The 26,552-nt window shown below is 45.0% G+C and overlaps 1 protein-coding gene across 2 annotated transcripts in view; it reads right to left on the bottom strand.

The window, feature by feature from the left end:
• Positions 1-26,313, bottom strand: part of UNC5A (unc-5 netrin receptor A) — a 100,913-nt gene extending 74,600 nt beyond the window's left edge. Inside the window, exon 1 of one of the 2 annotated variants that reach the window (XM_031953736.1) lies at positions 25,890-26,313. In XM_031953736.1, the coding sequence (XP_031809596.1) occupies positions 25,890-25,962 (73 nt within the window). In that variant the 5' untranslated portion in view covers positions 25,963-26,313. The remainder of the gene's footprint in view (positions 1-25,889) is intronic. The other variant, XM_031953735.1, reaches the window with a different exon arrangement.
• Positions 26,314-26,552: the final 239 nt, after the last annotated feature.

Raw genomic sequence — 26,552 nt, 5'->3', positions numbered from 1 at the left:
ATTTAGGAAGTATTTTTCCTGACTATGCTCCTGTGAGATAGACAGTGAAAGTATTATCTTTCCATTTCACAGATGAAGAAACTGAGGTTTAGACAACAGTAGAACAAAGAAGATTCATTATAACATAAGCACATCAGAGTTGGAAGGATTTTATTTATCACCCAGTTCCAACATTAATCATTTTATACAGAAAAGGAAACTGCTACCTGTCAAGGTGAAATAACATTCAAGGTCATACATTAATAAATGAGAGAGTCAGCATTTGAATTCAGTCTTCTGACTCCAAATCTTTCTATTACATTCTTCCTATTTATACCCCAATGCCTTAAATTGAATTGCAATTGGGGTCATTGTCTCAGCAGTCACCCAGCTCCACTCTGGGAGAGTATAAGCCTAAGCCTTAGCCTCCCCACAGTACTTGGGCAGAGAGAAAGATAAACAGAACTAGACAGAGAGAGAAAGAGGAAGTGGGAGCACTTATGTGGCTGGATAAATGTGTCTCTCAGCAAATAGGGCCCCATTTCCTTCTTCATCTATCCTGCTGGTTGGGATTTCTGAAATCTGATCTCTCTTGCTCTCTTTTTCGCTCTCTCCCCACATTTTTCTTCCCGTTAGGGTCCTCAGAGGGGAAAGCTTCACGGAAACGATTTTTAAATGAATTGCCCCTCCTGGGCCCTGGGGAATATATTAGTGTTCTGAAGTGTCAGCCAAATGGGGAAAGGGATGCCGAGCAGACAGGGGGACGGATCGAGCAGGCTGGGCCCGTAATTCTAACCATATATCTCAATCCAGACAGAGAGCCCACAAGGAATCATCAGTGGGGATGAAGGGAGGGGTAGGCAGGAGGTAGTCAGGGTGGGAACAGAGGACAGATAAAGATACCCAGAGCAGATACATACCTCTCTGGCCTTCAACACTTTAATCTGGAGGAATTATACAATCCTGGGGAAGAGTCTAGGCTCCCAGAATTATTCCCAGTTGGGAAATGTGGTGACTGTAAGGTAAAGTTACCTGATATGATGGAAAGAGCCCTTGACTTATGGATAGGAATTACAGAGTACTAGTCTCTCTCTCTCTTTTTTTTTTTTTAACTTGCTGTGTAACTTCAAACAAATTACTTAATTTCATTAAGCCTATTTCCTTATCTGGTGCAATGGATAGAGTGCAGGGGCTGCAATCAGAAAGACATCTTCCTGAGTTCAAATCTGGCCTCAGACACTTACTAGCTTGTTTGTCTCTTTTTTCATTTGTAAAATGAGTTGGGAGAGTAGGAAATGGCAACTCTAGTACCTCTGCCTTTTCCTAATCTATAAAATGGGAGTAACAACACTTGGAAATGTTCTGTTTCACAGAGTTGTGGGCAAAGTATTTTGTATTATAGAAGTATATTTGCCTGTATACTTACACTGTTAAGATGGGTTGTGTAATACTCATTTTACAGATGAAATAGGAGTCTGAAAATTGGAATCAGCTGTGCAAAAGCAAGGAGTTAAAAAGTGTTAGGGCCATAACTGGAACCCAGTTCTACTGATTTTGATACCAGCACTTTTTTCACATCATGTCTGTCTTCTGTCTAAGTAATGGGATCTTGGGAAAGCTTTCCCTCTGTAGGCTTCTCTTTGTCTTGCTGTAAAATTATGGACCTGGATTAAGACTCTTTCTTGGTCTAATATTCAAAGGCTGTGACTCCCAAGTCCAAGGAAAGCCAGCTTGTCTGTCCACTTGCTTCATAAAGTACCAAGTTTACTGATCATTCCTTGCTATTCCAGGATGAGCAGGAATAAATAATAAACCCCTATAAGACACACTTCTTATTCTTAAGAAACTCATAGTCTTATTGAAGAGATTAGACACGTGCACACATGTACACATGCACACAAAATAGCAGCCAACAACACATCAAATTATATGGTAAAGACAATGACTCAAAAGACTTGTGTGACCTCAAAAAAAATTCACTTTTCTTGGTCTCAATTTCTTCATCTGTACACTGAGGGACAGGTGTTGGCCTAAATGATGGCTAAGGATCTTTACAGCTCTAACATCTTATGTCTTAAAAGTCAAAGAAAAGGAGAGATTTGTTGGGGAAGAATCAGGGAGACAGCATGGCAATGTACAAAGAATCAGAAAATCAGAATCAGAATCAGAAAAATGGAATTCAAACCCCAGTTCTGCCATATACTACCTGTGACATTGGGTTAAAACATTTAACTTCTCTGGAGCACACCTATAAAATTGGCAATAACATAGAGGTTTCCTCAAATACAAAATCAAGAGACTTGAGGAGATGAACTCTACTTGGAACTTCCAGCTTTAAACTGATGACTTGAAATTGGCAATCCTACTGGAGGGAGGAGAATTTTAGTGCACCTTTAAGAATGGGGAAATTCGGATGGGGGTGTGTTTACAAACAGAGAGGAAGGGAGGGCTACAATTTAGGTGAAAGCATGGAACTAGTAGTAGCCCTACTATGTCCATGAAACCATAAGGACTGTCTGGCTAGAGTGAAGGGTATGGGGAGATTTGGGGAATAGAGATTAGCCCATGAATGTCGGACTTTACCTTCTAGAATACTCTGTCCTCTAGAAAATAGACAGTTATTGATGGTTCCTGAACAAGAAGGGAAATATTTAATAAAAGTTGTTCAATGAGAAGATGAGGGTGGACTAAATAATTCTTAATGTACCTTCAACTCTAGATCCTGATGGTGGACAAGATGGATTGTAGGGAAAGAGAGTAGAGAAAGGGAAACTGGTCCAAAGAAGAAGAGATGAGGACCTGAACTGTTAGGACTTATGGAGACGGAAAGAAGGAGGGGGAAGATTTATCAATTCTGGCAATTGGTGGGCTTGAGGGGAGGCATGAGGTGCAGGGAGGAGCTGCTGATAGCTTTGAGGTTTGCTACTGATTAACTGGAAGAAGGGTAGTGTTATTAACAGACACAAGGAAGTTGGAAAGGGCAGGGGAGTGATGACGAATTCATTTTGCTTTTAGTGAAAAATTTAAATAGGGGTAGATGGTAAATGTGGATATTAGGGGAATGAATGATTGGGCCAGACAATGAGGGCCAGACAGAGGACTACATGACGAGGATGAACAGATGGGGAAATGGTGAGATTGGAGAAAAAGGAGACCAAGTAGGTGGATGGTGAGGAAAGGCAGAAAGAACTAAATGGTGGGGATGGAAAGAAGGGACTAGAAGGTAAATATGGGCATAAAGGATGGTCAGAAGAGAAGAGACCGACTAGGAACCTAGCCTTGGCCACAGAGGAGACATTCAGAGAGGGACCAACAGAGAAGACTAGATGGTGGCGATGGGCAGAGGGGAGTGGTGGGAGGAATAGGGTTGTTTTGGTACTAGTTGAATGAAGTCACCAGCTGCAGTCCCATAAATTGCTGCCCGGCTGGGCTGGCAGTCCATTAACATGAAAGATTTTATCGCACTTTACAACCTCCCTGTCTTGTACGGCGACAGCAGGTAATTAAAACAATAATTGTTTTCTGATGTCGTTTTGCTGAACGATAAAAACTTTCAGTTATTTTCTTTTTACTAGGTGGGGGATGGAGCCTGGGGCAGGTCATTGTCTCAGGGGGCCGCTATAACAAGGTCAGAAGGATGTGCCCATCTATGGCCATGCAAGGGAAGAGATCCCAGAATGATCCCAGGATATAGAGCTGAAAGAGACCTGAGACACCACTCAGACAACCATATAATTTTAGAGAGGAACAAAATGAGGTCCAGATAGGGACAGAGACAGATGATCAAAGTCACACAAACAACAAAACAAGGACTTGAACTCAGGACTTCAAATCCTGAGTTCTTATTCTGATTTCCTTCCCCTCTCATTACACACACACACACACACACACACACACACACACAAACTATATTATGCACACTATACACAATATATACACATTATTATATTATAACTATCTAAATATGTTCAAGTATGAACAAACCACATAAACAAGAAGTAAGGAAGACTATCTGGTGTATACCAAACTTAGTACAAAGCCCCAGGGACCTGCCTACCTCCCAGAGAATGGTTTAGTTTCCCCAAACTATCCCTGGAGGCTGGAGATGTTATGGGCTGCTGAGTGAAAAGTAAGCTCTTTGGGGGATAAGGACTGTTTCCCATTTTAATTTGTATCCCCAAGTTCAAGCATAAAGTGAGAACTTAAAAAAAAGGAACGAATGTCATCTTTTACATCCCTCTGTAGCTTCAAGGTCATCACGAGGCACTCTATGGGCCTGAGCAGAGAGCCTAGAAGGTGACACTGGGGATGAATTTGTATGAACTGCAATGGGAGCTGGAGTAACAGGGAAATGGGGGTAATAACATTTGCATTTCAGCTTTCAAACTCACCAGTTACCCTGAGCAAGTCAATTAATTGCATCAAGCCTTGGTTTCTTTATTTGTAAAATAGGGATATAAACCTTTGCAGTCCTTAGCTAAAAGGGCAATTATAATGGAAGTGTGGTATCTTCTTCAAGTCTTGTTCTCTCTTTCCTAAAAAGGGATGATAATATTTGTACTCTCTACCTCATGACTGCTACAATGGCATGTTATTTTTTTGTGTGTTTTCAAATTCTTAGCTTATACTTCACGCCTAACTGTTTCCATGATTCTGGGGTGAAGTTTGAGTGGCATTCAAGCACAAAGGCCTCCCTCTCAACTTTTGCAGGGCTCCCCCAGTCTCCATTGTAAATTATCATCCTGCTCCCAACACTTTAAAACAAATACTTCTTAATCACTAAAAATTGAAATGATTTCATGTGAAAATGTTAATGCATTCAGAATCACAGCCGCCCCGGCTGCGTCTGACAAATTAGCGCCCAGCCCGGTGCATTGTTTGTAGCTACATTTATCCTGGTGACGAGACAAGAACACCAGCCGGATCAGTCACAGCCAGGCACAGAGGGGAGGGCCAGAGCCCAGGATCCGGGGTGGGGGGGCAGAGGGAAAGGGCAGCAGGTCAGAGATGGGGAGGAGAGAGCACTGAGGAAATAAGGATGAAGGACTCCTATGGAGAAGAGAGATCAAAACCTGTATGTCTCATGCCCACCTTTTTAAGGAGCTGATCTGAGTCATAGAGACTCTGGGCAGATAATTTTCTCTCTGAGCTTTATTTTCCTTACTGGCAATAGAAGGGAAGTGAGAGAAAAGCATAAAGGAGGAAAAAACAAAGTGGTACAAAGATTCTCAAACTCATTTTCTGTGTGACCGTGGGGTCACTGATCTTGAGCCTATTTGGGACTCAGTCTTCCATCTATAAAATAGCAAAAATAGGTGCCAGGCCTGGGATTTTACTATCAGGACCTCTGAGATGGGGTAACTCCTACAATGCAGGTCAGCACCTCCTCTGCAATTTACCATTTTACAGAGTATTTTAGGGCACAAGAGGTTGGGTCATTTGTCCAGAGTCACAGAGCCCATGAGAATCAGGTGGTCCTCCCTGACTCCTGACAAGGTCAGCTCTGTATTCACTGTGCCATGCTGCTGTTCATTATTAATAACTAATATCTTCAGAGTGTTTTAGTGTTTACAAATGTTGTTTCATATGCAGTAAGTGAGGAGTTCTTAATCTTTTAATGTCATGGACCCCTTCGGCGGTCTGAAGCCGATGGAACCCTTCTCAGAATCACGTTTTTAAATGCATGAAATAGCCTATGCAGAATTATGAAGAAAACCAATTATATTGAAATAAAGGTGAAATTTTTTTCCTCTCTATATTCACAGGCTTCCTGAAACCTATCATGGACCCCCAGAACTCTGGCCCTGGGGAACTGAGAACTCTTTGGCTCTCAAGCTTATAATGAAGGCTTCTCTAAAGAAGATTCTTCTTCCTGACCCATTTAGAATTTTCAAGGGTTTGCCATTTCCTTCTCCAGATCATTTTATATATGAGGAAATTGAGGCAAAAAGGGTTAAGTGACTTGTTACGTGTCACATAGATAGTAAAAGTCTGAGGTAACATTTGAATTCAGGCCCTTCTGATTTGGGGGCTGGCACTCTAGCTATTCATTGTACCTCCTAGCTTCCCCTGGTATGGGGTACAGCAGTCACTAAATAAACAGCAATCACTTAATAAATGTTCATTGGTGTGAAATGAACTTCAATATTCATGATGATTGCAGGCATGCAACCTCACTCTCCATGGAGCCTTCCATGTCCAGAGTTTGTCCCCTAGGCACTGCCCCAAGAAGCTGAGGCACTGAGGTAGCTAAAGCAGGGGAGCTGGACTAGCTTTATGCCTCCTAGCTGTGACTGTGGGGGCAAGTCACTTAGCCTCTCTCCATCTCAGTTTCTTTAGCTGTAAAATAAAAAGAATAATAACAGCTGCCTCGCAGGGTTATTGTGAAGAGATAACATCTGTAAAGTGCTTTGCAAACCTTAAAACACTATAGAAATGCTAGTAGCTATTAGCTATTATTAGCTACATGCACAGCCTCCCTTCTGTTCCCATCAAACCTGATTTCCACTGACTGAGAAGCCTTTCTTGCTGGGCCTGTCAGTCCTACTGGCCCTTTCCTAGGCCTGACTCCTTACAAAAACTGGTTTCCATCATCAATTAGAGCAAGCGCTGCCCTCCCTGACTCCCAGCGCTCATTCTTCCTATATCTCACAGGCCCTCCTAGTCCATTTCCCAATCCTGAGTGCTCTCTAGCCTGTACCACTCATTCTTTGCTTTCATAGCTAATACAAAACAGGCTCCACTCAACTTTACCCTGGCTCGGTGGGAAATAGACAGGGAGTAATGGATGAAGAGGATGAATGGAAGGGATGGGCAGACATGGTAGGAATAGTTATGATGGAAAGGACAGACAAAGGGAATAGATGGTGGGGATAGACACTGGATAGATGATAGGGGGTGGACAAAGAGATGGATGACAGAAGGGATGGCGGGCTCCCTCCCAGACTACCCCTTGTTTATTCTGGATATACTTACATAACTATAGTTAACTCCTTTCATAGAATGAAAACACCTTGGGGGCAGGGACTGTTTCACTGTTGCCTTTATATCGACTAGGCTGAATGTAGGCACTTAATAAATGTTTGTTGAATGCTGACTGATAGAAGGACTAGATGATAATGATGGACAGAGGAAGAAGAATGGCAAGGCAATTAATTTTCTTTCTTTCCTGCCACTCTGGACATTCTCTTTTCTGAAAAAGCCAATTCTACACTCCATGCCCTTAGTAGATGAGCTCTATTCTCTCCCTTGAACACTCTTCAATTTTTTCTCTGCTCTGTATCCTTCCTCTCCTGGCTTCTTCAAGGAACAGCCATATTCCCTTGCTTATCAAAAAAGAAACGTTCCTCTAATCCTTCAACCCTTTCTGGTTACCTCTCCTTCCTTCTTCTTTGAATGAATTAGTATACCCACTATCTTCAACAAGCCCTTAATTTGTGTCTCCCAGGTATCAGCATCATACCTAAACTAATCCACTAGGGATTACAAAAACAGAAATGAAAAATCATTCTTGTCTTCAAGAAACCTACATTCCAGTAGGTGATAGATACAAACAGAAATATAAGATACTTTGAAGAAGGGGAAAGTACTAACCACTCAAAAGATCAAGAAAGACTTCCTGTAGGAAGTGTGTCTTTAAACACACACACACACACACACACACACACACACACACTGAAGTTCTTGAAGGGGAATAATAAAAAAGCATTTATTAAACACCTACTGTGTCTTTGTGTTCTCAGATACTTAGCACAGTGTCTGGAACATAATAAATAATTAAGTGTTTTTATTTTATTTTTCTCAATTAAATTTAAAAATATTTTTAACATTAAAATTTTTTTGAGTTCCAAAATCTCTTCCTTCCTCCCCTCAGGAAGGCAAGTAATTTGATATATATTATATATATGAAGTCATGCAAAACATATTTCCATATTAGTCATGTTGTAAAAGAAAACACAGACAAAAACTCCCAGAAAAATAAAGTAAAAAAGCATGCTTTAATTTGTATTCAAACTTCATCACTTCTTTCTCTGGAGGTAGATGGCATTTTTCATCATAAGTACTTTGGAATTGTTTTGAATCATTGTATTTCTGAGAATAGCTAAGTCATTTATAATTGATCATCATACAATATTGCTATTACTATATGCTCTGTTCTCCTGGTTCTGCTCACTTCACTTTGCATCAATTTATGTAAATCTTCTCAAGTTTTTCTGAAAGCATCTTGATTGTCATTTCTTATACAACAGTATTCCTTTGCATGTGCTTAACCTATATTGGTTTACTAGCTGTCTAAGGGAGAGGAGAACTAGGGAAGAAAAATATGGAACACAAAGTTTTGTAAGTGTAAATGTTGAAAACTATCTTTTCATGTATTTTTAAAAAGTAAAAAGCTATTTAAAAAGGAACTACGATATTCTACCATATATATCACAACTTATTCAGTCATTTCCCAAATAATAGCCCTCAATTTCCAATTCTTTGCCACCACAAAAAGAGCTGCTATAAATATTTTTGTACATATGGGCCCTTTTTCTTTTTCTTTGATCTCTATGGGATACAGACCTAATGGTAGGCTTAACAAGTTTTTTTTTTTGACTAACTGTTCCAAATACTATGCTAACTGGGAAAACAAAGATAAAAAATGATAAGTTTCTGTCCTCAAAAAGCTTATATTCCATAGAACTCAACAAGTACATATATATATGGATACAAAAATAAAACAAGTTAATGGTAGGGTGTTAGGGTGGTAGAACAATAGAAGCTAGGTGTTTGAGCTGAACTTTGAAGTGAATTAGAGATTCCCAAAGAAGCAGATGTGAGGAGAGAATGGCATTCTAGTCAGGGGGACTGTAGCTGGTACAAAGGAATGGAAAGAGTAGGAAATGTCATGTGTGAGGGATGATAAGGCCAGTTGGGCCAAACCACGGAGCATAGAAGGTAGCTAGGACCAGATGGGTCTGAGTTTTAAATGCCAAACAAGTTTGTATTTTATCCTAAATGTTATAGAGAATTTTATAGAGAGTCCATGGAGTTCATTAAGTACTGATAAAGAGAAACTGTTCAGGTCTGAATTGAGTGATACCTAAATTCAGCTTCTGGCACATAGTAAGTCCTTAATAAATATTTGATTTGTTTCTAATTTAATTTTTAATTAAAGTTCACTAACTATCGTTCCCTGCCCCAAGCCCTAGGAAAACCCTTTGCAATTCACCTAGCCCTACGGGTAGCTTCCTGATGAAAATGGTGGCATTTGCCCCAATTTGGGAACTTGTCTTCCTAGGTGTGGGGGATTATTTGCTGATTCTACAATCCCTGTCTCAGAGCTAGTTGATGGGGAAGCTCCTAGTGGTATGGCAGGTTTGTTATTCTCATTCTTAACACTGAAATCACTGAACATCTCTCTGCTCCACTAAGGGCCAGCCAGGAAAATACAAGCAGGTTTCCATCACCTTAAAAATCAGAATAATTTGGCCTGACACACAGATCATCTCCAGAGTTTATGACAGCCCCTTTCCTCACACTGGCCTCCTGCCATCTTCACAGCATCCTGTTCTAAAGTTAAATGAGATTTTACCTCCAAACACCCTCCCATCCCATTCCCAAAAAGTGGTTTCAGTCTCATGCAGGATAGACTGGAGGAAGAGGTAACGAAAGCATCCAAACCATTTTAGGAGACTGTTAGAACAATCTAGGAGACAGATGGTAAGGAACTGAGAATGAGAATGAATGAGGAAGGACTCACTGAGATCCTTTTTTTTTTTTTTTTTTTTTTGCTGAGGCAGTTGGGGTTAAATGACTTGCCCAGGGTCACATAGCTAGGAAGTGTTAAGTATCTGAGGCCAGCATATTTGAACTCGGGTCCTCCTGACTATCCACTACACCAACTGCACCCCACTTTGAGATACTTTCAAAGGAAGACTCATCTAATTGGCTGGATCTAGGCTTAGGTCTAGAGGGGGACACGACAGTCTGCTAAAGTCTATGTAGACTCCTTCTCAGAATAATATTTTTAAATAATTGGAGGAAATGTCAAATTTCTGTTAGAGATTAGTGAAAATAAGGATATAATTCTTTTTTCTATCCATATTCACAGATCCCTGAAATCTATCCATAGAACTCAGCTTCCGAATTCTTAAAACTGTGGAGGAAGGTCCGAGCAGGAAACCTATAATCTCACAAAGAGGTGAGAATTGAAGCATTTGGGGTGGATAAGACTGATAAATAAAAGCAAGAAAGGAGAGAAAACTGAGGCTTTCAGGTCAACTCGATTTAGTGGATAGGAGAAAGAGAACCCAGTACAGTAAAGACACAGGAGAACAACATGAGTTTGGTCTCTGAATTCAAGGAAGGAGTGTCCCAAATGGGATACTGTGTGTGGTTAACAGTGGCAAACCCTACAGAGAGGTTCTTTATCACTACCTTTAAAGGCCTTGTTGTAGAGCAGGGGTTTTTCATCTGGGGGCTGAACTCATTAAAAAATTAGCTTTTTATTTTTCCAAATACATGAAAAGATAGTTTTCAACACATTCCTTTGCAAAACTTTGTGTTCCAAATTTTTCTCTCTCCCCTAGACAGCAAGCAATCCAATTTAGGTTAAACATGTGCAACTGAACTCATTTTTTTTAAATAGATGCCTATGTTTCATGATTACTTGTTTTCATTTTAGTCCTATGTATTTTATATTTTCCACTTAAAAACATTAATTCTGAGAAGAGGTCCACTGACTTTACCAGACTGCCAAAGTCCATGTCACAAAAAACTTACGAAACTCTGTCCTAGTATGTTCCATAGGAATTTGCCAATCCAATATAATAAGCATTTACAAAGTGTTTACTATGTAAAAAGCCCTACAGAAACAAAGAAAAAATGGAAAAGCATTCTCTTCCCCTTTGTATTAAGACCCTAAAAATGCTAAATTTTGTTCTGCAATGTGGGGGAGAGGAGTGAAGGAGAAAATAGACTGAGGGCTGGAATTGGGCAAAAATACATGTCAGCAGAAGAGACAGGGAATTGGAGATTAGATCAGGTTTAGAAAGGAATGAAACATGAAAGCCCTAGGGGCTAAATGCAAATGCTTCCTGGATCAGCTCCAAGCAGAGGCATCCCTAGGAACCTGTCCCTGGTCTCCTGGGCTCCTCCATCCTCCCTATCCCCACCCACTACCAGAAAGGCTGGGACTGGACTAATCAGTGGAACCAGCTGCTTTCACTCCATCTGATGCCTCTTCCACCTCCTCTAAGTCATCTGTTTTCCAACAGAAAACATGGAATAATAGCTTACTACTTTTCAAAAGTTTTGTCTTATAGGTAATCATCATTCACTCCCTGAGCTGTCTCTTTTCCAGGTAAAGCAGCTGACAGTGCTTAAATGAATTTCTGGATGACATGGTCTCTAGTTTGGGTGGCTCTCCCCTGGCTGCATCAGTGCACGGTATCCATTTGCCTCTTATCCCCCACCCATAGTCAGGGGCCCTGCTCCTCCTGCCTGACCCTGTCATGGGTCACCATGTCATGAGGGTCAGAGTGTTGGACTCAGGAATCAGGAAGACCTGGATTCACACTAAATGTACCATCCTGAGCAAGTTACTTGCCTTTTCCTGGCCTTGGTGCCTCAACTATAAATGATGTCCTTGGCTGAGATGGCCTGGAAGGTCCTTTCTCACTCTAAACTAGACTCCAGTATCTTGGGATGGCTTTACAGAAAGAGAACAATGATACCCAGGAACTATAAGCCTAGATACCAGGACAAGCTTCTAGCTAAGACCTTTCTTCTGATCCCTCAGCCCTCAGTGAGCTTGTCACACAGAAGCATGGGAAAGTTGCATCTTTTGGGAGGGAGGAGCTGGAGGATGGCAGGGGATAGAACTCAGTGACCAAATCAAAATCAAATAACAAGTGCCTATTTTAATAATAGCTCCAACTGCATGCAGAGGGTGTGGGGGGAAGGTAGTGTTTTCTAGTTTCAAGCTTTTCTGCCCATTCTCTCAGACCTCACTCAGAACCACCCTGGTAGGAAAGCTAGCCATGAGACTTGATTATCCCCGTCCTCCTAACAGGGAAGCTTGTTTGCTCAACATCATGACATAGTTAACCACAGCCCTAGGACTCTGGAGGCCCAATCCAGGGCTTATCCCATTGTGTGCTAGGCCTTAGGCTCCCACTTGGAGGGGAGGCAAGAGTAGACTGAAACTTGAGTTTGTCCTGCTGTTGTCCTGATCATTGCTCAGTTGGGGGAGACATGAAATACAGCAATGAAAACTTTGGATAACAGGTCAAGGAAACATGAAAAAGAAAGCTAATCTATCACCTGCCTCCCACCTACTAAAGTCCAGAGATAGGGCTTCTGAGGGTCTTTCATGCAAAAATGGGGAGTTAGGATCTAGCTATAGAATTAGAAGGGCCTTCAGCCACCTATTCCTTAGATTGCAAGTTCCCTGAGGGCAGGAATGGTATGGGTTGGTTTGGTTTTGCCTTTCTGGCACACAGTAGGAACTTGATAAATGCCTGTCAGCTGATCTAGCCTAATCCTCTCATTTTAAAGAAAAAGAAACTAAGGCCTAGGGAAGCCAATAACTTGCTCAAAGTTTTATATGGAATAACTGCCAAAGATGCAGGGATTCCTAACTGTTTTTTGGTTAGGGAGAAAGCATGGGTAAGGGAAAAGTTCCCATTCTGAAAAAAAGGAAAAACAAAAGGGGAGGGGGTAGCCACCAAATAACAGCTTTTTGACAGAGAAGCACTAATCCTGTCTGTAGTGATATAGATTCTGGGGTACCCTCCCTTATTTGGGAGCCCAGGCCTAAAGAGAAGGTTCCTGGGCCTGGAGCCCTCATATCTCACAGTATTTTACTCTACCCCCCAGCAGGTACTAATATCTTTTACCAGGATCTAGGGAGGAGGGAAGAGAGAAGAGCCAGGAGGTGCTCCTCTCTAGGGACTAGCTCTCAGGCTAAGGGGGAAAAAGTCAGGGAGAAGTTGAAGCTGTTAATTGCTAATCCCTGTGGACTCTAGGCAGGGGCCTTGGCAAAGCTGCTCACGTGCCTACTGATTAAAACCAGATGGTTTAGATCTGCCAAGTGTCCCAAGGGTTCCCCACTTGCCTCCCTTGTCCCTAAACCAGTAAATCCCACCCCAGCCCTTCTGTGTCTCCTTCTGGCTCAGAGATTCTCCCAGTCCTGATGGAGGTAGAAGCAAGGATGGGAGGCCAGTGCTGGGGCTTCAACTCCAAGAAGAGGGGAATTGCAGAGGCTACGAGTGGTCTCCCCTTCCCCCTTCTTAGAATGCCTGGGGAGCCTTCATTAGGTCCTTAAGGATTGGAATCTGAAACAATCAGATGAGACTTAAGAGAAGGAAGAAAAATGCAATTTTTTGGGGGGTTGGGGGCAACAATTCTGGGGGTGAAGAGAGAATGTGGCTATTCCCTTCTTGGGAAGAGTTAGATTCATAAAGAAAAAAACAGCAAGCACACAGAACTTTGTGGCAGCAGAAGGGATTTCTATTGTGCTGGAAGAAGCAGAGGTCAAGGTGGTCTGTGGGAGTAGTTTCCGAGGCACCTAAGGCTCTGCTTCAAGTAGAAAGAAAGGCACCAGGTAGGTGGTAATCCTGAGCCCCTCCCTCCCCCTGAGACAAGGGAAACGAGGAAAAGGACAATTGCTCTAGACATCCCTTCTCTATCCTATCCTGTCTGTCTCTCCCATTGTCCCAAGCCCCAGCCCAGAGCTGAAAAATATCTCCAAGTGAGAGACTAACTCCCCTTCCCCCTAATATCAGCTGGGAGCTTCAAGGTGACCCTGAGCGATGGGCCTTCCAGATGCTGGGCTGGGAAGAATGCTCGATAGAAGCAGCAAAGGCTTTAAGCTGCAGGAGAGGTTGTACCACGGGGGAGGGTCACCTTCCTACCTGCTCTATGCTGCTAGTGATCTCCTCCCATCTGCAGTTCTTTCCATCACCAACAGGGAATCCAATCCCCTTCCTGATCTGGTCCTTAGATCTGGATTTAGGGTGGGGGCAGACAAGATTCCTAAGAACAAGAAGCCTTCCTGGGGAGGATGGGCAGAGATTGAAAGACATCTCTCTTTGTCCACCTGGCTCCCGGACATCAAGACAGAGGGGAATGGGATAGAGGCGGACCTCCCTGCTCCACACAAACACAGAACACCTCACCTACAGGGAAAGACAAAGATATCCAGGGCTCCTGCTCCCCCCTCCTGAATCCTGTTCTCTTCTAATCCCATGGGAGGAAATCCAAACAAAGACATTTTATACCTCTTTTCTTTTTTTCCTCAAACATGCACACACACGCACACACACGTTCCACAAATATAAAACCAGAACTAGATTTAGAAGTGATGATCCTGGGTTTGAATTTTGGCTTTTATACTTAGTACCCAGGTGACTCTTTTCAAGCCTTAGTTTCCCTCTCTGATAAATGAGGCAGTTGTGAGAGCACTAAATCCACCCACACTCATTTACCAGCATCCTTTCCCTCATCATTCTCCTTGGGTGGGAGCTGGGAGGGAGGGCTCTATATGACCCTAAGCAGCTTTCTATCAGAACCAGAATAGCTCATGTGCAGAGTTTAGAAACAAAGGCATCAGGGATGGCATGTCTTCCCTTCCTTACACATGGGTCAGGTCTGGTGCATGTCCAGTTGATCATAAGGAAGGGCCTGGTTTTTTTCTCCTTGGGTTTGTACAAAGATAAAACAAAAGAATTCTGATCTGGGCACAGGCTTACTTGGTTCATCCCTCAGCTCTCTGAGAGATGCCTGAAGTCCTGCTCCCAACCCAGCCACACCTCCCCCAGCAGATGCAGAGTCCCACTGTGAGTGGAGCAGGTGGCAGGCAGATGTGAGCGGACTGTTAGGAACACCTGCCCCCAAAGGAAAAGTTGTCAGTGTCTCAGGCCCCCACCACCCACCTGGAGGGAGACACTGAGCACATGTAAGCAGCAAATCCTCACTGTTCCTATTCCTAAAGCCACACCTCCACTGACAGAACTCCTCATCTCTTCCCACAAACCCATCCTTCCTCCTAACCTTCCTATTTCTTCACAGCACTGTTTTCTAGATTATCCAGTTTTAAAATCAGGAGTCAATCTCAACTCTTCCTTCCCACTCTTTGTAGCCAATTTGTTGCCAAATCTTACTGATTCAATCCCTCATAACCTTTCCAGAGACTGTCTCCTTCTCTCTATCCACACACTACAACCCCCCTCAGGACCTCACCTGTGCTATCATTACAGAAGCCACTCACTGGGACCCCTACATCTTGCTTCTTCCCTCTTCAATCAATTTCTCACCCAGCTATCAAATTGGTTATTTCTGAAACTCGGGTCTGATTGAGTTGTTCCCTTGTTCAAGAAACCTCAACGGTTCCTTATTGTCTTTAAAGACAAAATACAAATCTCTCTCTGGCAATCACAATCTTTCTCACTCCTCTCTTTCCAGGCTGATTATTCATGACTCCTATGTAGTCTACGATCCAGCCAAAGGAACCCTCTTACTGCTTCCTACCCACATTCCATCTTCTATCTCTGGGCTTTTTCTTGGGGGGGGGGTCAGCTGTCTATATCTCTGAGGCCTGGAATGCTCTCCCTCTTCATTTCTGCCTCTTGGAACCCCTTGCACCTTCAAAGTTCATTTCAAGTGACTCTTCAAGTGGTCTTTCCTGATTCCCTGAAGTAAACAGTGCTATCCTTTTGCTAATTACTTTGGTGTAATAAATACAATTGCTTTGTATTTATTTTTTAGAGACCTATCTGTGTACAGGTAGTAGATCTCTAATAGGATATAAAATTCTTGGAAGTAGAGGCTTTCATTTTTGTTTTTATATTCCCAGAATGTAGCAAAGTGCCTAGCACAAAGAAAACCCTTGATAAATGTTTCTTAAAATGAGTTAAATTAGACTGAAACACGGTGATTTCCAATTTTTCAGATAAGATCAGGATTTGTTCTAACTTAGGGCAGCAAGATGACTGACCTCCCATCCCCAGGAGCTGTGTCAATTCAATTCTGTTCAACATTCATTGAGTCCTTGTTGTATGCAGTGCTTCTGGCTGGTATGCAAAACACAGAGGAGCCAGGATTGTAATAAGATGTAGAAATGTACACAAGTAATTGGGAAATGAGGTAGAGGGAGATGAAGTCCCATGGAGAGGGGTTTGTAGAAGAGCCAGCTGGCACCAGGATCTCTCCTGGAAAGAAGAGAATGCTTTTAATAGAGGAGCTTCCAGACTTGTGGGATATGTCATAGTATAGGGCAAAGATGCAAAATGTTGCACTAGACAGAATATTGCATATAGAGTCAAGAAAGCTGGGCTAAGAGCCAACTCCATCACTCCCTAGCTGTGTGACTGTGGGCAAGCCTTTTCTACTTTTTGGACCTCAGTTTCCTTATCTGTAAAATTAAAAATTTGGGCGAGAGGACTTCAGAAACCCTTCCAACTCTCCAAGAAAGCAAACAGTTTAAGTGAGAAAAGTTTGGAAAGTTAGTGGGACCCTCTGCCCCAGGGCATCAGGGACAAATCTCAAGAGACAAGTTAAAATCTTTGCTCCATTTAAAATGATCCAGAAAGAGGGGGAGTCGAGAATGAAGAAATACATGATTCTCTGCTCTGCTGGGGGTCTGTGCTTGGTTTTCTTTCCTCTACTGTAAATTTTTAAAATTTTATTTTTATCAGAACTTAACAAACACCCATTTTCACATACACTGTAGAACAGAAGGAGGAGGATGTACATAAAACTGCAAATCTCCATTATGTACAGCTTGCTTTTATTTTTAACTATATAATACATTTGACATATAACTCTCAAAGCTGTCCTATTTGTCTATGATTCCTTCTCACTGTATTTGTATTTCCTTCTTTTGGGGTGGGGAAGAGAGAAGAGGAGAGACCTTATCTCCCTTTCTCTCTTTCCCAAATTAAAAAAATAGGAAGAAAAACAAAACTGTTGTAACAAATACGTGCCCCATTGGCCATTTTCAAAAATGTATGCCTTATTCTGTATCTGGAGTCTATTACTTCTCTGACAGGAGGTGGATACCTGAAGAAAGGTTGCATCCCTAGTGGTCAGTGAGTCTACTAGTATTTATAAAGTGCCTACTATGTGCTGGGCTAAATTGTGGGAATACAAAGAAAGGCAAAAAATAATGTTCTTAAGGAGCCCAGAGTCTAATAGGTGATAGACTAATGGCCAAAGAGGGAAGGAGATGTCTAAGCTTGCTTGTTCTGCACTCATTTGAGGTTTGAGGCTCTTCCTATCGTCTGAATGGGGAAGGAAGGTCAATTTCCAGGCAGTGATGGGGGAGAGGGATTCCTGAGCCCCTCTCTGACCTGGGAGAGCTGTGCTATAAGCTGGTGGCCAAGTGGCAACAATCCAAGGATTCAAGGTGCATTTATTAAACAACTTGGATACAATGCACTGAACCTCAACTGGATAACAGGAAGAGCTGAAGTTCCCTTTAAGATTCATTGTGGCGTAGTAGAGAGCCAGCCTTAAGTCAGGGAAGAACTGGCATTCAGTCCTGCCTCTGGCATGTACTGGCAAGGTGACCCTGGGCAAGTCACCTTAATGACTCAATGCCCAAGCAACTCTCTAAAACTATTACATTGCAAAAAAGTTGCCCTTTGATATGAGGAGTTTCCTAACCATTCTCAATTATGATCTCATATATTAATTAATGTTATATAACACTACATATTATGGTCTAATATATATATGATATTATAGTTCAGATATTTTTAAAAACAGGTTTTCAAAGGGATTTACATACATTGTCTCATTAAGAGGCGACTCTCTGAGGCTACAAATTGCAGAGACATGCTGATTAGTAATGGAAGAGGAATTTCCTCACTGGTGAAATCATATGACAGGTTTTTTATAAGGCTAATTTGGTACCATAAATATTATTGTTTGTTGTTATTTTCATTATTTCCATTTTACAGATATGGAAACTAGATTCAGAGCAGTAAAGTGACATCATACCTGTGACTACATACTATTCTTAAGCTTCCAGGGTGGGATTTAAACTTAGGTCCAGATCAAGCTGGTCTTTTTTCTCAATTCAACTGAACACCTATTAAATTCCTCCTTTATATACAACACTAGAAAACCCAACACATCTGAGACAACTGATTGAACAGAAACGAACTTCTGAATTTCCTCCAGTTATGGAACAGGACCCCAAAGTCCATCCCTGAATCACCCCCCCCCACTTCTTGCCAGTCATCTGCCTGAGTGAGAGGGAGGCAGGGTAAACAAAAGACAGTGCCAGGTGTCAAGTCTGTGATCGTGGGCAAGTCACTTTAACCTCAGTGAGCCTCAGTGTCTCTATCTTCAAAGAGGCAAGATCCCAGCTGAATCCCTTTCAGAGATGCTGGATGAAAACCTAAGACCCAAATGGGAAAAGAGGGGTTTCCTTGAAAATACAAGTTGACCTCTCCCTTTCCCTCCCCACTATACAATGAAGGGGAAGGGGGAAGACTAAAGAATCTGGGTGGATTTTGTGAGTCAGTGACCAAATCTTCCTGAGGGGCACCATGAGAGTGTCTTGGGAAGGGGGAAAGGATCCAGCATTAACATAATGCCCACCATGTACCAGGTGCTGTGCTAAGGGCTTTTCGGATATTATCTCACTAGATTCTCTCAATGCCTCTGAGAGGGAGGTGCTATTATACCCTCTTTTGCAGTTGCGGAAACGGAAGCAGAAAGCAGGTGCCCAGTGAGTGACAGAGGTCATGTCTCCGAGGGGGGGGGGGGCTCCATCTCCATGGGCCCCCTAGCCAGGGACGGTGCTGGTGGAATCCAGCATCTCAGGGAAAAGAAACAGCAGCGTAACCATGAATAAGTGGGGGCAGAATGCACGAACAGCCCATACATGCATATGTATGCAGGTATATACCCTTGTATAACAAATATGACTATACACAATGGCTCTTTTTAAATCTCAAAGAACTAGATAAATTAGAAAGGGCTATGAGTCAGTCCCCTACTGTGGCTCTTTATGACTTACTGCTAGAACCAAATGCAAATTCCTTTATTTGGCATTTAAAGTCCTTCAGAGCCTGGCACAAGGCACCTTTCCAGCCTTGTAACACATGACTCTCCTTCATGCATGCTAAGGTCCAGCCAAGCCTGCCTTCTTGCTGTATCCCTCACACAAAGGAGGGGGGACACAAGCACTTCTTAATGTGCCATTAAATAGTAATAATAATAATAAACAAATCCCAAATCTCACTGTGCTATTATCATCTCATTTGATTCTCACAATAACCCTGGGAGGATTGCTGTTATACCCATTTTACAGTTGAGGAAACTAAAGCAGACAAAAGTTAAGTGACTTGTCCAGAGTCACACAGCTAAAGTAGTATCTGAGGTTGGACGTGAACTCAGTACGCTATTCACCACATCATTTAGTTGCCTTTCCACTCCACTATCTACCTGCCATCTCTTGCCTTTGCACACGTATTCCATGCTGAAATGAACTCCGATCGACTCTGGAATTCCTAGCTTACTTTGCAGGTCAATGCAAGCACTATCCTCCCCAGAAAGACTTTCCTGACTCCCCCTCTCCCTTCTTACTGCTGGTTCCTCATCCCCTGTGTTGCCTTATATTTATTTTATATATGTCCTTATATGTGTTGTCTCCTCCTTGAGGGCAGGAAGTTTTATTTTTCTCTGGTATTCCAAGTGTCTAACAGCACTGTGCTTAATAAATGTTTCTTGTATACAATGTATACATATGTATATACATATACATATGATACAAATGATATACAATCGAAATAGGGGATATGTGTCGCCAGCCTCCTCCCCCTCTCCAGGATATACAAGGAGTCTAAGGGTCCCTTCTTACTTCCTTGAAGAGAAAAGGGACTGGTTTCCTCAAACTATTCTTAGATTCTAGGACACACCTGCTACCTGGTGATCCCTTCCTGTCCTGTTCTCTGGTCAGAGCATTTACCTACACAGCTGGAAGTATGTCTCCCTGCTACAAATGGGGAAACAAAACCAACCTTCCTTCCCAGAACACCTGCTTCCACATGGGTGCCAACACATTTCCTGGAATCATACATGAATTCATATAAAATGATCAATTCTAGCTTGTGTCACCAGAGTCAGGAAAACTCCTCTTCCTGATTTCAAATGCAGCCTCAGACACTTCCTAGCTGTGTGACCTTGGGCAAGTCACTCAACCTTGTTTGCCTCAGTTTCTTTATCTGTCAAATGACCTGGAGAAAAAATTGGTAAAGCTTCAGTATCTTTGCCAAGAAAACCCCAAATGCGAAATGTCAGACATCACTGAAAATGACCACACAGTTCAGAAGGTGGAGAGGGCAGGGGGTGGGGGGTGGGGTGGGACTGCAGCAGCACCTCATGGTCCAGCAGAAAGAGAATTGACTATAGAGTCAGAAAACCTGAGTTCAAGTTTCACATGTTATAAGGGAGTTTGGGGCAGTGGTGATAGGGGACCGGATGTGGGGTAAAGGGTTGGAGAAGAAGGAATCTGCCCAGGGTCCGTTTTATTCATCTAAAAACAAAGGAGGTTGGGTTAGGTGACTTCTGAGGTTCTTTCCATTCTAGTTCTATAAAGATGAGGTCAAGGATTTAGAAATCAGAATGTTAGAAGCAGAAGGGACCTCAGCATTAGCTAATCCAAGGCCCTCATTCTGCAAATGACAAAACTGAGACTCAGGGCCAGATGAAGAGTGTTTCTTGAGGCCATACAACTATTTAGTAACTGAGGTATTTCTCACACCCAAAATTTCCCTACTCTTTGTCCAGAAAAAATGGGAAAGGATCTAGCTGGTCAGAGAGGAAGGGAAAGGCCATCCGAAGGGAAGGGAGCAAAGTGAGCAGGGGGAAGCAGTAATGGCCAGCACAGAGGGTTTGTATTAAGTAGCAGTGGGAAATGAGGCTGGGGAATCATATGGGGAATAACAAATACACAAGTTGGGATTTGATCATGAAGGTCATGACTAATAATAATAATAAACAAATTCCAGCCACAATTCACATTTATGTTGCACTTTAGAATTCAAATAGTATCTTTCCCACAATAGCACTTCAATTTAGGTGTTCTCAGCAGAGGAAGAAGCTGAGCCAGCAAGGTTAAGTAATTTGCTTGTAGTCACACAGCCAATGAAGGGACAGAGCTGTAAGTAATTTGCTTGTAATCACACAGCCAATGAAGGGACAGAGCTGGGATTCAAATCCAGTCCTGATTCTAAGTCTAATACTCTTTCCATTTTATCATATTAATTATAATAATTTACTCAAAGAACATTTATAAGATACTTATGCGTCAAGCATGGTCCTAGGGATATAAAGATTAAGAAAATGAAACAAGGATTTTCTTCAAGAATCTTTAATTCTGAGTTTTTTTGGAGGGCAAGGGAGAGAGGAATAATACTGATAATGCATAGTGATAATGTAAATACAAAATAAATTCATTCAAAGTAAATAAAAATAATTTGAGGCAGAACATTGATAAATGGGGAAAACTGGGAAAGGCTTCAAATAAGAACTGAGCCTTTGAAGGTATCTGAGCATCAGGATGAGTTTCAGAAAATGTGTACAAAAGGATTTGGAAGTGCAGGGGGGCTCCTGGCAAGGAGTGAGGAAGGTATAGGGTGCTGGATGAGAGTTTGGGGTAGTGGTGATAGGGGACTGGATGTGGAGTGAAGGGCTGGAAAGGAAGGTAGGACTCTGAGGTATATTTCAGAGGGAAAAAACGATAGGACTTGGCAACCAATTGGATGTGAAGCGTGAAGGAGAGAGAAGAGGCAAAGAGGACACAGATATGAGGCTGGGAGGATGGCGGTGCTTTTGTGAGAAATGTCAGAGCCAGGGAAAGCACAGAGGAAACCTCAGAGTATCAGGGCGGAGAGGTACATCTACAGAGCTAGATCTATACATAAAGTCACCGAGCCATGCCCACAGACACAGCCCTGAACACATCCCTCCACCCCTTGCACTTGACGACTTAATGTTAAGTCGTCCTCTATCTGGGGACTGGCCTCTATCTGGGACTGGTATTCAACAGGAGACAGCAGGGGGCCAAGAAGGGGGAGACCCTCTTGTTCTCTAGGCCAGCATCTAGAGGGGGTCCCCTTTCTCCTCCCCTCCAGAATAGAGGGAAGAGCAGTTGTGTGTGTGTGTGTGTGTGTGTGTGTGTACGCGTGCACATGAGAGTGCAAGAACTCAGAATACTGGGGGCCTAACTCATCTCCTTCTGGGCAGGCAGACATACTTTATGGCAAGCCAATCCCAGGTTCTTCCACTTACTAGCATTAAGCTCCTTGGTAAGTTACTTACCACTGACTGAGAGTTTCGTCATTTATAAAATGGAGGTAATAATACACTACCTAATTCATGAAGCTGTTACAAGGAAAGCCATTTGTAAACCAAAAAGCCCCATAGGAGTGTGACCTGTTACAAAATCCATCCTAATTGAACCCCTAGTCCAGTCAGGCTCTTCCAGGTGTCCCCCTTCTCTCTACACATGGAGAAGTGAAGTTGGGGAAGGAAATGAGGGAAGGAATGGGGCCATGAAGGTCCTCTAGGAATGATCATGTTTTCCAAAGAACGAATTGGTGTATGAGAGAAAAGATACAGAAGGGAGGAAGGCAAAAGGGGGAGGAAGAGAAAAAGACAGGGAAGAAGAGAAGAGAGAGAAGAGAGAGAAGAGAGGGAGGAAGGGAAGGAGGGAGGGAGGAAGGGAGAGAGAGAGAGAAAGAGAGAGAGAGAGAGAAAGAAAGAGAAGGAAGGAGGGAGAAAGAGAGATGAGAGAGAGAGAAAGGGAGGGAGGGAAGGAGGAAAGAAGGGAGAAAGAGAAGAAAGAGGGAGAAAGAAAGAGGGAAGGAGGGATGGAGAAAGAGAGAAGAGAGAGAGAGAGAAAGAGAGGAGGAAGGTGGGGGTCTGTATGTAAAACATGGGAGAAGAAAACAAATGAGAGTGTACTTGGTAGAGAGGACAAGAACAGGCATAGATGTGTGAGAGATGGGTATGTAAGAGAGAACTAGACAAACAGGAGGGTATTTGTGTAAAGGACGGAGAGAGAAACAGAAGAGGGTGTGAGAGAGGGATGGATGTGGAGGAGTGTGAGGACGGAGTATTTGTGACAGAAGGTTACAGGAGAGGGCTGTGGGGGATAGAAGTTGGGATTGGGAGGAGGAGGGCTGGGGTCAAGGCTGGGTCAGGCCTGGGGGAGGGGGTCGAGGGTGGAGCTATGGTCTCCAATGAAGTGGCATCAAACCCTGAGCTGGGGCGCCCAGCTCCCCCTGCCGACACAGATAGCTACATAGACCTGCATCCTTCACTGAGAACAGGGCTGAAATGCTAGGGCTAGGGGTCACTCCCAGGCCTTTCGGGGTCGTCCCACCTGTGCTAACCATGCCCTACAGACCACCCTGAGTGTTTGGGGAAAGGCCATTGGAGCTCCCTTCAATCTCCTTTTTCCTCTTTCCCCCTCTCTTCCCCTTGGACTGAGAGGCAGACACGTTGTCTGACAGGGGTGGGGCCGGGGCTACCCCTAGACACACATCCACAAGCAGGACACTATGCTCACCTGGAGCACTGCAGGCAACCCTTGGCCACTGCCCAACAGGTGCCTGCTCTGTGCCCCTGCTCTCCCCTACTGCCTTTTAATTTATCCCCTTACAAAGCTCAGTTCTTCCCTCTCCACACCCCCCCGGAATCTGCCAGTGACTGGTAACAGCCCTCCCCCTAACTCTCCGCAAGACTGTGCGGTCCTGACTCACTGGCAGCCCCCCCATGTTCATCTGTGTAACACACAAACACACACTCCTCACACATGTGGCACAAATTGCAAATACACGCAGCCATCTGTGTAACATGCAAACACCCTCACAGTTTACCCATACATAAACATATGTGCACATTCCCACAGATGTTCACCAACATCACATGCAAACATGCACCCATCTGTGCAACATACCAACACAGATCGCCTGTCACACAAGACCCCCATGAAACATGCACTCATCACAACATGACCATCCACGCAACATTCCCCATCACACACATGACCATCCATGTAACACACAAACACATCCATCCATCACACACAACCATCCATGGTACAGGGAAATAGTCCGTTTTTCAACTCATCCATGTAACATGTATATATGTTTACCACCATAATGCCATCCACTTAACATGCAAACACCCCAAAATACATGTTCATTTGTGTAACATGTGACTACACGACATAAGATGGGGGAGTTGAGGAACTCCTAGGGCAGAAAGGCTAACTCAAGTGTAAAGGGTAGAGAAGGAAAGGAATGAAGCAGAAGGAGATTTAAGGATGCTGAGGGACAGGAAGGAATAGTGAGGGAGGCAAGAGAAGAGTAGATGAAAAAGGGCAGGGGAATAGGAAAGATAGAGGTGGGGTAGCAGAAAGGCTGGAGAGGACATGAAAACAGAAAGGAGCAGTAGGGAATGATGGAGAAGTGGGAAATTGGGGTAGGGGACAGAAATAGTACTTAGGGAAAGGAGGGGACAATAGAAGGATTGGAATGACGGGGAGGGAGAAAGACCCAGAGGGAGGCATTGCTCCCTAGAGAGACCATTTAAGGAAATGGGCATCAGCATCAATCAGACAGCACTTCCCCCAAGGAGCTCTAACCAGCAGACTCTCCCAATAAATCCTGCAGCACAAGGCCTCTGGCCCCTTGAGTTACCCCTGCGACTGTGACTGACCCCATGACTAAGACCACTTCTGGCTACAGCTTTCCTTAATCACCCAGTGACTAACGGTCCCTCCAATGCCCCCAGCCGGCTCTTGGCTGCCCTGCCCTCTACCTGGGACAAAGGTCTCTAGAGGAAAAGGGAATGGAGCTTGGGGAAGCTTACAGCAGCATCCCCTGCGACTGCAGGAGTCCTGGGCAGGTAGCTGTCCCATCTCCTGAGGCTCCAGCCAGCCACTTACTGCCCCTAAGGGCAGAGGAAGAAACAGGATGGGCAGAGCAAAGAAAAGGTAGGGGCTTGGATCCAGAAGGACGAAAGATGGAGAGGGAGGGAGGGAGGGGAAGAATGGAGAGAAGACAAGGGAGAGGCAGGGGCTCCACTCAACTCATAGCTAATGAAGGAAAAAAGAATGTTTCCCTGTGAGATCACTGGGGGGCACAGCTACTGTGTCCATATGGAAGCTTGCCTTAGGTATGCGTGGGGGCATGTCCGACCTGCGCCGGAGGTGGGCAGGCAGTCAGGCTGGCCCGCCAGATGTGTGCAGATCCCTGTGTGCCTGCGGAGCCCATAACCGGGCAGGCTGGCGGATGGGGCATCCTTGTGCAGAGGGGACCGAGGGGTGGAACAGATGGGATTCGGGCAGGAGAAGGGATGCGATAGTTTCACTAGGGGACACGCACCAGGGACAGGTCTGTTGACTTCACTAGGTTTTCTGAGCTCAGCACCAGGGCACAGAGTCCTCCCTGATGTCCTCTTTGGCGGCCCCCTCCCCACTTCTGCCCCCACCGTGGCCTTCGCGTGCCAGCACACCAGCTTGCAAAGTTCGCTCGCCCAGGGCTCCTGCAAGAACGCCCGCTCCAGGGCATCTATCTCACACGACCCCCCCCCCCCCGCAGGGGCTCAGAAGGCTTCGCAGACCCCAGAATTAGGCGGCCCGGGGCGGGGGGCGGGGGGCGGGAGAGCCGAGGAGGTGGTGGGGCTGAGAGAGGGGCAGGAGGAGGTGGCGGGGCGCCAGTGGCGAAAAGGAGGGGGCCCGGGGAGGTGGGTGCAGGAGCCGCATCCCGGCCCGCAAAGTTTGGCCTCGGGGGGCCCGGGCCCTGCGGGGCGAGCTCTCCCCGCGGGGCGCGCGCCAGGACCCCCGCGCCCCCAGCCCCGGACCCACGGAGCCCCGGCCGCGCACGCGCCGCGTGACTCACCCGAGGCGCGGAGTCGGACGGCGAGGACGAGAGCCAGGAGCGCGGGCCACAGGCCCCGCGGGGAGCAGCCCATGGCCAGGCGCGCGGGAGGAGGATGCGGGCGGGAGGGTGCGGGCGGGAGGGTGCGGGCGCCCAGAGCCCAGAGCCCCGCGCCTCTCAGCGCCTCAGCCCAGTGCCCCGGCCCGGGCCGGCCCCGGTGTCCATGCCCCGGGGGCCGCTGCCCTCCCCGGGGCGGGCCGGCTGCATAGACGCCACTCCCCGGCCGCGCCGGCCCGCGCGTGGCTTCCCTGGGCGCCGGGTCCGCGGCAATGCAGGCGGAGCGCAGCGAGCGGAGCCGCGCGGAGCCGCAGCCAGGGAGCGGAGCTGGGGGGGCGGGGGCGGGGGGGCGCCGCAAAACCCGGACTGGAGCCCGCGGACCGGAGCGGCGACGGCGCCCGAGCCCGAGCAGGCGGGGAGGAGGGGCGGCGCTGCCGAGAGCCCCGGCCGCCCCCAGCTCTGGGGATCCCTCCTAAGGCGGGGAGGGGAGGTTCTCCTCCTCCTCCTCCTCCTCCTCCTCGTAGGTGCCCCCGGGGAAGGGGACAGAAACCCGGGCTGGATTCCACACCCCTGGAATGATGGTAGAATAACGGCCCGCTGGTGCTGGCGAGCGACCTGGGGGTCTTC

This window comes from Sarcophilus harrisii, chromosome 2, assembly GCF_902635505.1.
Source record: "Sarcophilus harrisii chromosome 2, mSarHar1.11, whole genome shotgun sequence".
Classification (NCBI taxonomy): Eukaryota; Metazoa; Chordata; class Mammalia; order Dasyuromorphia; family Dasyuridae; genus Sarcophilus; species Sarcophilus harrisii.
The sequence above is the reverse complement of the archived record's forward strand: the minus strand, read 5'-3'. Positions and strand labels throughout refer to the sequence as shown.